Source organism: Octodon degus, unplaced genomic scaffold (assembly GCF_000260255.1).
Source record: "Octodon degus isolate 3935 unplaced genomic scaffold, OctDeg1.0 scaffold00016, whole genome shotgun sequence".
Taxonomy (NCBI): Eukaryota; Metazoa; Chordata; class Mammalia; order Rodentia; family Octodontidae; genus Octodon; species Octodon degus.
Window position 1 is genome coordinate 10,978,773 of NW_004524592.1, and position 16,039 is coordinate 10,994,811.

Consider the following 16,039-nt stretch of genomic DNA (forward strand, 5'->3'; position numbering starts at 1 on the left):
GAGGAGGAGGAGGAGGAGGAGGAGGAGGAAGAAGAAGAGGAGGAGGAAGAGGAGGAGGAAGAGGAAGAGGAGAAAGAAGAAATAAAAAAATTGCAAATGGGACTTACTAGATAAAATTCCACTTTATTTTTCCTTTTATTGGTACTACCTAGCTGCAGTACATAATGATCAATCTCACTCACCGTGGAGGAGATGTACATAACACTTCATAATTCATCTACTCCCTTCCCCGCCCCTCCCCCTCCATCCCTTTTTTCCCCTCCCCATGTACAAAAGCTCTATTTTCATTTTTTCCCCCTTCAAATCACTGTTCTCTTCTTTCCCTGCTGCCAGCATTTCACATCATGCTGGCCAGCATACAAGATGCCCCAGGTTCACTACCCAGCATTGCATAAAAAGAAAAATAAATCACTTTGTCTTCCTTGATTTAAAGATTAACTTGAAGAAATTGTGGAACATTAACAAGAACACCTACTGTATGTAAACCTATGGAGCATTATTATTGCACAGGGCTCCCTTACCTGCTGTCTTGGTAGTTGGAAGGGTGGTGACGAAGCACGTCTTGCAGGAAGCGCTCCATCAGGCTGTTGTTATTTATTAACCGCTGTCTGCTCTGTCTGGTCACACTTCTGTGCTGAGCACTAAACAAATGCTATAAAGAAAAAAAAAAGGAATATTTAAAAATGAATAATAGTTATTACTAGCGAGACTGTCTCAAAATAGACTAATCTATATATTATTGGGATAAGCATGAATCTCATTGAATGCTCATGGCATAAGAACAGTGTCCCCCATGAACAGGAAGAGACGGGGGCACAAGCAATCACAGAAAACAGCCCTAAGTTGTGTGCCTGGGGAAAAAAAAAGCCAAGACTTCAACTCTAAAGTTCATTCTCCTTTCACTTTGCTGTGCTAGCAGTACTGGTATAATTATAACACACTACTTATAATTGAATAGAATGCTGACATTTTCACCTCCACTATGACTACAGTATGTTTGGAGACAGGCCTTAGGCTACAAAGTGAGTTCAAGACCAGACAGAACTGAACTGTATAGCAGAACCCTAACTCTAAAAGACAACAAAACAAACAAACAAACAACAACAAAAACAAAAACAAAAAAACTCTCTTAAAAAGTATCTTTTAATAGCCAGGTAAGACAGTATACTTTGTACCCCTACCTGCTCAGAAAACAAAGGCAGGAGGTTCACAAGTTTGAAGCCAGTCTACGCAACTTAATGAGAATTTGTCTCAAAAAATATATAACATAATTAATATAGTACAAGGGCTAAGGAAGTAACTCAAGTTTTGGAGAACTCGTCTAGCATGCATGAGGCTCTGGGTTCAATCCCAGTACCACAAAAAAAAGTTCCTCAAATATAACTAATAAACTTTTATTTTCCCTGTAAAACTAAATATTACATAGAATAAAAATATGAACAGCTAGGCATTATTAAAATATCCCTTTATAATGACCAATAATGAAAATGCTAATTTATGTTACTCTTAAGATATTATAAAAAATAAATCTGTAAAAAATGAAGACTGTGAGTATGTCATGGATCGCCCTTGTTGTGGTGAGGTGTATTCCTTTGATACTTAATGTTTTGATGTTTCTCATCATGAAGGAAATGTTGAGTTTTATCACATGATTTCTCTGCATGTTTTGAGATGATAATATCATCATCAGATTGTAATATATCGTGCTTATTGATTTGTGTATGTTGAACCATCCTTGCATTCTTTGAAAATAAATCTCCCTTGATCATGTTGTGTACTCTTTTTAAGTGCTGTTGGATTTGATTTTTTTTTTTAATTTTTTGAAACAGGGTCTAGCTTTGTAATGAAGCATAGCCTTGAACTAATTATGTAGCTCTTGTTGACCTCAAACTTGTGGTGATCATTCTGCTAATTAAAAATGTACACCACCAAACCCACCTGATTTGTTAATATTTTGTTGATCATTTTTGTGTGTATTTATATTCTCTCTCTTTTAGAAAATATTTTCTTTAGTTTTGTTGTATCCGTATCTGGTTTTGATATCACTGTAATGTTGGCTTTACATATTGAGTTTGAAAGGGTTCTCTTCCTTTCAAAACTTTGAGTAATTTGTGAAGAAGTGGTGTTAATTTTTTGAAAATCTGATAAAAATCATTGCTGAGGGACGGGGAGATGGCTCAGTAGGATAAGCGCTTGACTGGCAAATGCAAGGATCTGAGTTCAATCCCCGGTTCCGCAAAAAAAAAAAAAAAAAATCATTGCTGAACCCATCTGGTCTGGGACTTTCTTTCTTGAGATACTTTTTATTACTGATTGAATCTTGTTATTCATGCTGGTCTATTAAAGTGTTCTTTGTTGTCATGGTTCAATTTTAATAGGTTGTATGTATCTTAAGATCCATTTGTGCTGGGGAGATAGCTCAGTAGAATAAGTGCTTGCCTGTCAAGCACAAGATCCTGAGTTCAATCCCTGGTACCACAAAAAAAAAATCCATTTGTTTTTAGGCTTTCCAATTTTTTTTGGCATATTATAGCTCATAATAGCACCTAACAATCCTTTGCATACCTGTAATATCAATTATAATGTCTCCTTTTTCATCCCTGATTTTATCTGAGAAACTTCTACCCCCAGACTGTACCACTTGGTCCTCTCCTGTTTTTCCTCCCTTAGCTTTTGTCTGTCTTGGAAAGACTTTATTTCTGAAGAACAATTTTGTGGTTATGAAATAATTGCTTGACAGGGATTATTTTCCTGTCCACGTTTTTTAATATATTATCTTTCTTCTCATAAGGTTTTTCAGATATATTATCTTTCTTTTTATAAAGTTTTTAAGTTACTTGAGATTCCCTTAAATGTGACTTGATGCTTTTATCTTGATATTTTCAGAATTTTCTTTTTTACTTTTGACAGTTTAACTGGAATATTACTGGGAGAATGTGTTAATCAGTTTTCTGTTATTGTAACTAAATACCTGAAATAACCAACTTACAAAGAAGAAAGGTTTAGTTGGGTATTTCATACATGATTGATTAGTTCTGTTGTTTGTGGGCTTGTGGTGAAGCAGCACATCATGGCAAGGAGTGTGTGATGGAGTAGAGCTATTTCCTTCATTGGAAGGATGCAGAAATAGATGGAAAGCAAAAAAGGTCCCATAATCCCCTTTGAAGGTATGCACCAATGACTAAAAATCTCTCATCAGTATCCATCTCTTGAGTCTTCCACTATCTCTAACAGCTCCAGACTGAAAACCAAGCCTTTAACAATAGACCTTTGTGGAACTTCCCAGAGCCACAGCAGAGCCACAGAGGAACTTTGGTTTAGTCCATGACTATTAGAGGTCCTTTGGGCTACCTGGGCCTGATGTCCATTTCTTTCCCAAAATTGAAAAGTTTTCAGCATTTGTACCATCGAATAGGTTTTCTACTCCTTTTAGCTTCTCTTCTCTTTTAGAGAATAGGTTTACCTTCTCTTCTCCTTTAGAATAGGTTTTCTACTACTTTTACCTTCTCTTCTCCTTTATTTGTATACTTCTTTTTTTTTGCATACTTCTTATACAAATGTTTCCTCACAAATCATCTCCCCTAACACCCATAGGCTTTTTCTTTTTCCACAGGCTTTTTCTTCTTTTTTTACATTTATAAGTTTGAGGTCAACATGAGCTACATAATTAGTTCAAGGCCATGCTTAATTACAAAGCTAGACCCTGTCTCAAAAAATTTTAAAAAATCAAATCCACCAGCACTTAAAAAGAGTACACATGATCAAGGGAGATTTATTCAAAGAATGCAAGGATGGTTCAACATACACAAATCAATAAGCACAATATATCACAATCTGATGATGATATTATCATCTCAAAATATGTAGAGAAATCATGTGATAAAACTCAACATTTCCTTCATGATGAGAAACATCAAAACATTAAGTTTCAAAGGAATACCCCTCACCACAACAAGGGCTATCCATGACAAATCCACAGTCTACATTATATTAAATGGCATAAAGCTGCAATCTTTTTCTTCTAAGATTAGGAGCAAGACAAGTCTGTCAACTTTGTTTAGTAAGTTAGTTAGTTCATTTGTTCTTTGAGTTGTGGACTTACTCTGTAATTCAGTCTAGCCTTAAACTCTCTATGTAACCCAGGCTGGCCTTGAACCCACTGTGATTCTCCTGCCTCATCCTCCCAAGTGCTGGGATTACAGGTATGTGCCACCATGCTAAACTAGCACTGTCAATTTTCAGTATTCATATCTGATATAGCACTGAAAGACTAAGCCAAAGCACTAAGATAAGAAAAGGAAATAAAGGACATCAAATAGGAGAGGAAACAATCCAATGATCCCTATTTGAAGTCAACATAATTTTATACATGGAAAAACCTGAATATTGGATTAAAGGACTGTTAGAATTAATAGATGAATTCATTATATAAATTTGGTATTATGGGATATAAAATCAACACACAAAACCTAGTAGCTTTTTAATACACCAATAACAAAACTGGCAAGAAAAACAAAGATAGCAGTCCCATTCATAACAGCTATAAGAAATTAAAAATAGGGGCCAGGGAGATGGCTCAGTAGGATAAGTGCTTGACTGGCAAACTCAAGGATCTGAGTTCAATCCCTGGTTCCACCAAAAAAAAATAAAATAAAATAAAAATAGTAACTAGGAAAAATTTAATCAAAGACATAAATGATCCCTATAATGAAAATTGCAAAACATGTTCAGAATTAAATTGAAAAGGACACACAAAAAATGGAAAGACATCCCATGTTCATGGATTGGAAGATTTTTTTTTAAGTGTCCTTACTACCCAACCTACATATTCTTCAAGATAATTCCTAAATATAAATGACATTCTTCACAGAACTAGAAAAAAACAATAAGAAAAGTTATATAAAACTTATAGAAAGTTACATAAAATGGCCCTGAATGCCCCAAGCAATCCTGAGCAAAAAGAACAAGAGTGGAAGCACTGTAATATCTAACTTTAAAACATACTCAAGGGGGCCTGGCCCTAGCTCAGGCCTTTAAGTGGCTGCTTCCACAAAGCTGTCAGCCTCAGGTTGCTGGAGTTCGAACCTCACACCTCTCCAGCTGGCCAAAAGTGCCCTGAAGGCATTCGAGGAACAAAAAAAAAAAAAAAAAAAACCTTATTAAAAAAAAAAAAACATACTCAAAAGCTACAGTAGACCAAACAGACACATAGACAAAAAATGAGAAAATAAAAGCAGAAATCACTGGATATGGTGGTAGATCCCTGTAATATCAGTACTTAGGAGGATTGTCTCAGGTTTGAGGCTAGTTGGGCTGCAGTGAGTTCCAGGCCAACCTAAACTACACAGCCAAATCCTGTCTTAAAAAAAAAAAGAGGGGGCCGGGGAGATAGCTCAGTAGGATAAGTGCTTGACTGGCAAACGCAAGGATCTGAGTTCAATCCCTAGTTCCGGAAAAAAAAAAAAAAAAAAAAAAAGAGGAAAACCTAGAAATAAATCCACATCTGGTTTTGTTTTTGAGATAGGGTCTTGCTGTATAGTTCAGGCAGACATCATCCTGCCTGAGCCCCAAGAGTGCTGGAATTACAGGCCTGCACAACCATGCCTGGCTTAGCCAACTGGTTTTTAACAAATGCACCATACTGGAGAAAGAGAACTCTAGTTGGTGCTGGAATAATTGAGGATCTATTACATAGGAGAACGGAACAAGACCTTTCGCCATATATAAGACCAACTCAAGGTGTGATAGACTTGAGTATAAAATCTAAAACTAAAGAAAACAAAAGAAAATGACTCAACACTGGTCTGGGCAAAGATTTTTTTTATATAATCCAAAAAAAAAAAAAAAGGAAAAAAAGGCAACAAAAGCAAAATTGACCAACACGATTACATGCATCAAGCCAAATTTCTTTGACGTAAGAGGGTAAGTAATAAATAGAGTGAAGAGACAGCCTAAGGATGGGAGAAAAGATCTGTAACTATTCCCATCAAGGGATTAATTTCTAAAATGTATAAAGGATTTAAACTCAATGCCATAAAAACAAATAATTTGGTTTAACAAATAGAAGACTGAGTCTGGCACAGCTCTGCATACTTATAATCTCAACCCTCTCGGAGGATGAAGCAGAAGAACCACAAGGTGGAGCCCAGCCTTGGACAATTTACCAAGATCTTGTCTCAAAATTTAGAATACAAATCAAAATAAAGAAGGGTTGGAATGTAGCTCAGTGTGTTGGGCCTCGAGTTCAGCCCCCATTAACACACACACACACACACACACACACACACGTGCAAGCATACACATGTGTGCACACACACACATTTGCTAATTACCTAAAAAGCACTTTCAAGAGAAGACACAGTGGTGAACAAATATAAAATCCTCATATCACTAATCATCAGGTAAATGAAAATTAATGTATGAGATATCAGCTTAGTCCAGTAAGAATGATTATTATCAGAAATACAAAAAATAACAATGTAACAATGTAGTGATTCCTCAAAAAAATAGAAATGGAACTGTCAAGTGATCAAGCAGTCCCACTGCTGGATATATATCCAAAGGAAAGAAAACCACCTGTCAGTGAGACAGCTGCACTCACATATGTTCTGCAGTAATGTTCACAACTGTCAAAAAATTGGAATCAGTACAGCAATTAACCACTAGGAAGAATTATGCAATGTGTTAATTATTGAAACTGTCCTACCAATTTGGTTTGAAACTGTCTCACTGCTATTTGTTTCTCAATAAAATTATGGGAAAATAAATAAATAATTTTTAAAAAATTGGAATCAACCTAGGTGTCTATCAGTAGATGAATGGATAAAGAGTATGTGATGTGTCTATACAGTGGAGTAGTATGCAGCCGTGAGAAAAGAAATCCTGTCATTTATAGTGACACAGATGGAACTAGAGGACATTATATGCCGTGAGATAAGGCAGGGAAAGAAAAATGCTGCATATTCTCATATGTGGAAGCTAAAACTGTGATCTTACAAAAGTGAAGAGCAAATGACAGTTACCAGAACCTGAGAAGGGTGTGACCAGAAAAGAGGATGTTAACAGGGGCAGGAGTAGAGTACAGGAGGAGTAGAGGAACTTCTCCTCATGTTTGGGAGCAGAGCTAATCATTGTTAGTGGCACTTAACTGTATATTCAAAATATCTTAACTGTATGTTTCAAATAATCTGAACAACTAATTTGAAGACAACAATATGTGCTATAACAGCCGTTGTTGAATTCATATCATTTTGTGTAGTGAAACTGTATGTCGCCTTTGATGGGTTTACTTTTTTGGGGGGGCGGGGGAGGATCTACAGGGTGTTCAGGGTCTCACTACTAGATAGGACTCATAGTGATGTGTTTGTTTACAGCCTCCCAAGAGCTGGTATTACAGGCGCGCCACCACGCCCAGTCTCAATCACCATCTCAGCGTGCCCCGGGGGCGGGGCCGGCACTGCAGGCCTGGGGATTGAACCCCCGGCCCCCGCGCCTGCTTCCAGATGCTTTAATCTGCTGATTTTTACTATTTTTTTCTCTTTTAAAAAATTAAAAAATGAGAAAAAAATAATAGTAGAAGGGATTTGGAATGTTCCCAATACAAAGAAATGATAAATACCTGAGGTGATGGAAGTACATCAGTTACTGTGATCTGACCATGATGCACTAGACACAGATATGTAAATGTCACACTATTCTCCATAAATATGTATAATTACTTTTTTGGGGGGGGCGGAACCGGGGATTGAACTCAGACCCTTGCACTTGCCAGGGAAGCACTTATTCTACTGAGCCATCTCCCCGGCCCCTACGATTTTATTTTTAAAACTATGTGATGCTAACATTAGGAGATATATAGACCAATGGAATAAAATTGAAAATAAAGTCTTACATTTATGAACTGATATTTCAACAGAGAGAAAGACAATTCAGCATAGGAAAGGATAATTTTTAATAAATGGTGTTGGGATTACCAGATTTTCAAATGCAAAATGAAGTAAACTCCTATTTCACACCATATATGAAAATTAACCCAAAATGGGGGGGGAAAAAAAACCTAAACATAGGCACAAATCCTCATGAACTAGAATTAGGCAATACTTCTGACATGTAGCAAAAAAAAAAGAAATAAAGAAAAATTAGATTCAATACAAAAAAGTTAAGCTTTTATATATTAAAATACATTTCAAGAAAGTGGAAAGATGACCCACAGAATGTATTTGAAACTCTTGTATCTCATAAAGGCTTAGTTCCAGAATATAGAAAAGGCTTACAACTCAAGCACAAAACTCAATTTAAAAATGGGCACAAATACAAAGACACGGCTCAGGACTTGAATGGGCATTTGGCCAAAGAAGATATACAAATAGATAATAAGCACATGAAAGGATATCCAAGGATAGTAGGGAAATATAAATCTGATTCATATTCAGGCATCACTGAAATGTCATTTTGTAGTCGCTAAAATGGATATTTAAAAAAAAAAAAAAAAAACAGCCTTGTCAGCCCCACCACCTGGGGCATGCTGAGCTGAGACTGAGACTGAGTCTGGACATGGTAGTGCACACCTGTAATCCCAGTGCTGAAAACTGGAGGATCACCACGAGTCCGAGCTACGTAGTGAGACCCTGCACCAAATACATAAATGAAAAAAACAGAAAACAGGAAGTGCTGGTACGAATGAGGGCAAATTGGAACCCTCAAACATTGCTGGTGCTAGGAAAATAGTGGCCCACTTTCACTTTGGAAAAGAGTAGGGAAGTTCCTCAAAAAACTTAAACACAGTTACCCTACAATTCAGCTCCTGTGTACATACGCATTAGAACTAGAAACTTATGTCCACACAAAAACCTACAGACCAATATCCATAGCAACAATACTTGTGAACAGAAAAGTAAAAGCAAGAAGAACACACAATCTTTGAATTTTTATTTATTTATTTATTTAGATACCAGGTCTCGCTACACAGTTCAGATTCATAGTGATCCTCACATCTCAGCCTCCCCAGCGCTGGGATTACAGGCATGCACCACCACGCCCGATTTCAGGGTGACACAGCCCACCCACAGTTCTGCGGTCAGCATGGCATGTGAACCAGGGATCAAACTCAGGTCCTTGGGCTTGCCACACAGGCACTTAGACTGCTGAGCTGTCTCCCCAGCCGAACATCCATTTTTTTTTTCTTTTTTTCATTTGTGTATTTGGTACAGTTTCTTATTACACAGATTAGACTCGTGGGGTGATCCTCCTGCTTTCAGCCTCCTCAGCACTGGGACTACAAGCATGAGCCACCACGCCTGGACTGTCACTGGCTCAGTACGCCCCAAGGGCGGGGCTGGTATGACATGCGGGAACAGGGATCTAACCCTGGTCCCAACGCTTGCCAAAGCAGGTGCTTTGTCCACTGAGCTATCTTGACAGTCCTCCAATTTTTGACAATGATTTGTTGTTGTTGTTGTTTTGTTTGTTTGTTTTGGCTGGCTCAGGCTGCCTTAAGGGCGGGTCTGGTAATGCAGGAGGAGGTGGGGATCAAATCACAGTATCCTGCGCCTGAATGCATTTGCATGAGCAGGCGCTTAAGCAACTGAGCTAACAGGCAGACCCCCTCCAATTTTTGAATGAATAAACAAAATGTGACATTGCTTTTACAATGGAGTGTATCACTTAGACATAGAAAAGAATGGAGTAGTATATATAGATGATCCTCAAAAATAATATGCTAAGTGAAAAAAGTGCAGACACAAAAGGTCACATAATATATGCTTCTGTTTATATGAAATATCCAGTCCATAATTACTGGAGAGAATATGTATTAGTAGCTGGCAGAGGTTAGGGGTAGAAATACATAGTAACAGGGCATTCACTGGGTTTCCTTTCCTAGGTCTGTGAAAGCATTCTGTAATGAGGCAGCATACCACTTAATGCATACAGTAAGCTCTCAGAATTTCAAACTTTAAAGGGATAAAGTTTATGGTGTAAGAATTATGCTAATGAAAAAATCTGAAAGAATCTCCACACCCACTATTCTCCCCAACAGCAGCCACTCTAACCAATCCGAAAGGATGGGTCTCACTGTGCAGAGCCCTGAGATGTGCTCTCACCTACACGGGATAAAATTCAAAGCCCTTACCCCCTAACCTACAAGGTCTTCCTGAATCTACTTCTCTGACTTCACCTATTATGGATGTTCCTCATTTAATGATCTCCCTGTTTAATGGACACTCCAGCTTTCAGCCACAGGGCACTGTTGAAACAGGAGCCATGGCTCAGGCTCATGACTCGCATTCAGACTTACGATATGGGAGTGCATGGCAGGGCCGACCTATGGTGACTTCTACAGGACACTACTGTAATTCTTTTTTTTTTTCCAGAACCAGGGATTGAACTCAGGCCCTTGCACTTGCCAGGGAAGCACTTATTCTACTGAGCCATCTCCTCGGCCCCTGCTACTGTAATTCTGCTGATTGATTGTACTGCACAGTAGAGTACAGCAGCTTTATGCTGCCACAGATTGGACTCATAGTGATCTTCCTGTTTACAGCCTTCCAAGAGTTGGGATTACAGGCGTGTGTCACCATGCCCAGTCTCAATTGCCATCTCAGTGTGCCCCAAGGGCGGGGCCGGCACAGCAGGCCCAGGGATGGAACTCCTGGCCTCTGCGCCTGCTTGCAGGTGCTTTAATCTGCTGAGCTATTTGGCCGGCCCTTGTTCTGCATATCGTGGTGTACATGCTACATACAATTCCTCATGTAGCAACCCACTCACTAGTCACAGGAATCAACCTTGGTCATTAAACAAGGAACATCTGTACTTACCACCTATCTACCATCTACCCTGCAGCTACACAGTTCTGCCAGTGCCCTCTGTCCTCACTCTCTGTCTCCTGCCTAGAAACTCTTACCTCATATGTGCAAGGCTGGCATGAAACTTCATCCAAGTCTTATCCCAAATGGCCCTTTCTTAAAAAGTTCTCACCTGCCCACTACCTAACATAACACTCCCTTTCCTGTTTTCTTTTCTTATAAAATATATCATAATCTAACATATCATGTACTGAATCTATATGATTACATGTTCTGTATCTTACTTAGAATGTAAGCTCCATGAAAAACCTTAGGTTTGTTTTTTTTTTTTTTTTTTTAATATCCCTAGGTGTGTAAAAGTAGGTGCTAACTAGTATATTCCCAGTACAAGCTGTTCGATGAATGAATAAATGAATGTAATAAAAGGTAAAATGGAAGAAACACACAGGTAAGGTCCTCTGAGGCCCGATGGATTGCATCAGCAGGGACCGCTCACCTGCTCCAGGTTGTTGTAGGTGACACGACAGTAGCTGCAGTAGCCTTTGCTCCTCTGCATCGTGACTAAGCGAGGACAGACAGGAGCTGTCCTTCAGCACTCGCTGCGAAAAAGAAATGGGCCAGGAGCCCGGTGAGTCCTTCCTGCTAGGCGGAAGGTAGCTCAGAAATTCTTTCCTGTTTCTGACAGCGCTTATGAAGACACAGAACGCAGCCATGCATTTTTCTGGAGACAACAGTCGGCCCTCTATTTAAACAGCAACTGTTGCCAGCGCTTGGAAAATTAAAGGACTCGATTTCTTATTTGTTCTCTAATAACCTGCTAGTTAGTGGCAATTGATTCAATAATGAATATAGAACTGGATTTGTAAAGATGAATTATTACTTCTAAGATATTTCTTTCATGGAGCTCTTTAATTTTCCTATGCTTTTTCCATACAAAACTCTATGTTATTTGAATTCTTAGTGTCACAGATAACAACGACAAATTCTCTATCATGACAGTATAGTTATCACATGCCAGCATCTACTCAGCTCACAAAAACCAGGTTTTAGACTACAGCGGTGCCTCAGTGCATGAATTTAATTCTTTCTATGATTCTGACTGAGAACCAAATCAGACAAGATTGGAATCAAATCCACTGGTTGGGTTCAATGTCAATCGTATGGGGAAATAGGATTCAGTTCACACCCAATTTGATTTTCAACCAGAATCATAGAAAGAATTAAATTCATGAACTGAAGCATCACAAAGACGCTAAAAATCTGATAAACAATTAAATCAGTCTCTGGAAACCCCACCTATTACTCTTCTGACAACCACATAAACCAAATAAATATTAGGATTTTTTTCCTACTACTGTGCTGAAATTTCTTACAGTTTCCTACTACCTAAAACCATAATCCTTCAGCATTATGTTTTATAGCAGTTTCAAACTAAGCAGAATGCCAACATCACTCTATAAAGTTCTGAGTTAGTAGAGCTGAGTTAGAGCCTAGGATTCAGGACTTCAAAATGTTCCCAAGTAATCTTGATGACAGCCCACTTTTATTAGCTGACACAATTGTGTGTATGCAAATATATAACATTTACATATACATATAATTACATGAAAAAATAATTCAATACAGTTTCCTTGCTGGTTTGCTAAGATGGAACAATTAAAATAATTTTTCAGCTTTTAAATTCTAGTAATTTAAATAAATTTGTCAGTTAGAAAACATGAATCCTTCTACAATATGCAATGAGTCCTTCTAAATGAGATGACTGTTCAATGGAAAAAGGCTTTCTCTTTTCTTTCTTTCTCTCTTTTTTTGAGACAGGGTCTTATATGCAGTTAAGGCTGACCTTCACCTCACTATGTAGCTGAGGCTGGCCTCGAACTCACAGCAATCCTCTAGCCTCAGCTTCCTGAATGCTGGGATTACAGGTGTTCACCACCATTGCAGGTTGAAAAGTTTAAGTATTAAAATCAATCCGAATGAAAGAGTAAGTCAAATTTGAAAGGTACAATAGTTATAGTAAAAGGGAAAGAAACCGAACTTAAGGAATAAACAATTGGAATGAGGAAAAGGAGAAAAGATAGGGGAAAAAGGAAGCTGAAAAATTATGTATGTATATACACAGGATAGCTAAATGATTGTACTACTAATTTCTTTCTTTTTTTTTTTTTTTTTTTTTTTTTTTGGCAGAACCGGGGATTGAACTCAGGCCCTTGCGCTTGCCAGGGAAGTGCTTATTCTACTGAGCCATCTCCCCAGCCCCTACTAATTTCTATCAGTTGTTCTTTTTTTTTTTTTTTTCTTTTCTTTTTTTGTCCCGTACTGGGGATTAAACTCAGAACCCTGCGCTTGCCAGGCAAGTGCTTATTTTATTTAATTGTCTCCCCCAGTCCTCTATCAGTTTTTTGAAGATAGCAGATAATAATTAAAATTTTTATTTGGACCAATTGGGTTTTTTTTTTTTCATTTGTTCATTTGTTTTTGACACCAAGTATCAAACTCAGAACCATGAGCCCGCTAGGCAGGTGGTTATGCCTCTGAGCTATCTTCTCAGCCCCAATATATGCTTATATCTGTAATCTGAACAATCACATTAAATGCTCAATGTTAACAACCACTGTTGAATGCCCATCATCTTATTTTTTTAATTGTATATCAATTCTAATATCTTATCTATTTTTTTTGGGGGGTCGGCAGAACCGGGAATTGAACTCAAGCCCTTGCACTTGCCAGGCAAGTGCTTATTCTACTGAGCTATATCCCCAGCCCCTTATTTATTATTTTTCTATTCTCTTTAAAACAAATAAAATAAATCCGAAAACTGAAATGATACCTAAAGCTAGTAAGATGAGAATACAAAGCCTTCAAGTCGAAATTCTATTATAATATGCATTTATCAATGAGTTTGTTGAGAATATATGACTTTCTAACTTCCAAATTTATGGGGGAAATCAACTAATTAAACCAGCCCTTGAAACAATGTATATAAAATTATTTAAAATGTGGTCTTGTGCTTACTTCACCAGCATATGTATTAAAATTGGAACAACACAGAGCTTAGCACAGCCCCCTGTGCAAGGACAACATGTAAATTTGTGGAATAGTCCACAGTTTTAAGGTTTTTTGTTTTTTTTTTTTTTTTTGGCAGAACCGGGGATTGAACTTAGGCCCTTGCGCTTGCCAGGGAAGCGCTTATTCTACTGAGCCATCTCCCCGGCCCCAAGTTTAAAAAATTTTTGAGCTGGATTTTTTTTTTTCCAGTCCCAGGGCTTGAACTCAGGACTTTGTGCTTGTGAGGCAGGTGCTTATGACACTGAGCTGTCTCCCTGGCCCCTTAAAAAAATTTTAATAAATAAAAGAAATTTAAATTTGGTCTTTCTTCCATTAATTTGCTACATGTATTAACCTGAAGCAACAAAATAAGACAAAGTTTTAAATTATATTTATAAATAGGGTAATTTTTTAGGCTGAGAGAATCCTAGAGTTTAAGCCTAAATTTTTTAAATCATGAAATAACAAAAATTTTCATGATATTATGAAAATACTGAATGAAAAGCAAAACGAAAAATTCATCTAAGTCAGGCACGGTGGCTCACACCTGCAATCCCGACACTCAAGGGGCTGACGCAGCAGGAGAATCGTTGCAAGTGTAAGGCCAACCTGGCTACAAATGAGTTCAAAGCCAGCCTGGATTTCACATGAAAAATGTGTCTCCAAAAAAAAAAGAAGAAGAAGAAGAAGAAAAAAAAAAAAAAAAAGGAAAAGAAAATCTAATATCACACACACATGAATTAAATACTAACCTTTAAACCGCAAGGCATGATCATGCGCTATTTATATCATCTCTCCTGTTGCAGTGACGTGAGTTACAAGGAATCAGACACACATATTGGTATTTTTTTAAAAATTCACATTTCAGAACCCCATCTAAAACTTAACAAATCAAATTCCCTTGGGGGGATGGAGAAGAAAGCCCAGACGCATGAATATTAGGCATTGTGAAAAATGTTCCAAGGGACTCGAAGCTGATCCAATAACCTAAGTTATCATTTTTAATGAATAATAAAATTCTTACCTATTAAAAGGATCATTTCTTCATGGTCAGGGATTATATTACTTTGCCTGACCTTTTGCAAACTCTGAATTCCATTATAACCTGATATTTTTTACAAAGTAACAAATGACGTACCTTGAGCAGGAAAGGGCAGACACCTCCTCAGCTGTATTAGCTCCCACAAACATCTGCAAATTAAAATAAAACAATGTTTTAAAAAACAAAAAAGCTAAGTTGCCTAAGCACCTATTATTAATCAAACAAATATCCTCATATTAAAATTTGAAAAGTAACACAATTATGCTTCCAGTAATGGAAAACAGAGACTTTAAAATACAAAGCAAGTTATATATTGTACCATGACTCACTTAATATTTTTTCTCACTTAATATTAAAATGCAACCTCCTGACTATGGTGCCATATTCTGGAGCACAGTGGCTCTGCCAGCCCCGCTAGCCCACCGTAAGACCCTTTGGATTTCTGAGTTCCAGGACCAATGCTATGAAAGACTATAAGGCACAAGGGCATCTCTGGTAAAATTAAGGACCAAAGTGCTATTAAACCCAAAATAAGCTTCATGAGAAAATTTAAAAGGAATATATGTGTGAGATTAAAGTTTGGGTCTTGGACTAATGACCCAAATGCTCAAGCTACTGTATTAATTTTAATAAAAAATATTGTCAATTCTTTACCGTCCACCTGCATCAGTGGACAATTACACAGAAGGCACAGTGGGTTCCCCCCCCACCTCATTTTGTTGTGGGCGAAATGTTTCACCTAGGACCACTGGATAGAAAAATTTCTAATACTTGAGTTCAAAAAAAACCAGTGGCAGAGGGTGATTTTTAGCACCCGCTGGGAGCTTTAAGGGACTGACACAGGATGAGACAAGCTTTCTTGCCATCTAGAAGTTTAAATGAAACTGGAGAATGAATGCAAAGGCATTAAGCAGACTCTAAAAAGTGTGGGACTGCACATACAGTTCAGGGGACACTCTCCTAGCATGCCTGAGGCTTGGATCTGACCCTCAGCATTGAAATAAAAATAATAGTAGTAGTAATAGCAATAAAAATAATAAATAATAGCTAATGGGTTCATTTGCAGAGTTCGGTTTTAGCTGGAGTATCCAAAAGTCAAAATAGATACGGTTTTCATTTTGGTTTTGACCCTAGGGATTGAACCCAG

General features: G+C 37.7%; 1 protein-coding gene and 1 non-coding gene across 2 annotated transcripts in view; one reads left to right on the forward strand and one right to left on the reverse strand.

Annotated features, from left to right (window-relative positions):
* Zdbf2 (zinc finger DBF-type containing 2) overlaps positions 1–11,358 on the reverse strand; it is a 24,397-nt gene extending 13,039 nt beyond the window's left edge. The window contains exons 1-2 of the mRNA XM_004626727.1: positions 11,299–11,358; positions 522–652 (exon numbers count right to left, since the gene is read on the reverse strand). Coding sequence (XP_004626784.1) covers positions 522–652; positions 11,299–11,358 — 191 coding nt within the window. The remainder of the gene's footprint in view (positions 1–521; positions 653–11,298) is intronic.
* Positions 11,359–13,809: 2,451 nt separating this feature from the next.
* On the forward strand, positions 13,810–13,914 carry LOC111815466. Its single transcript, XR_002820151.1, has one exon. It is a non-coding gene; the product is annotated as a U6 spliceosomal RNA (small nuclear RNA).
* Positions 13,915–16,039: the final 2,125 nt, after the last annotated feature.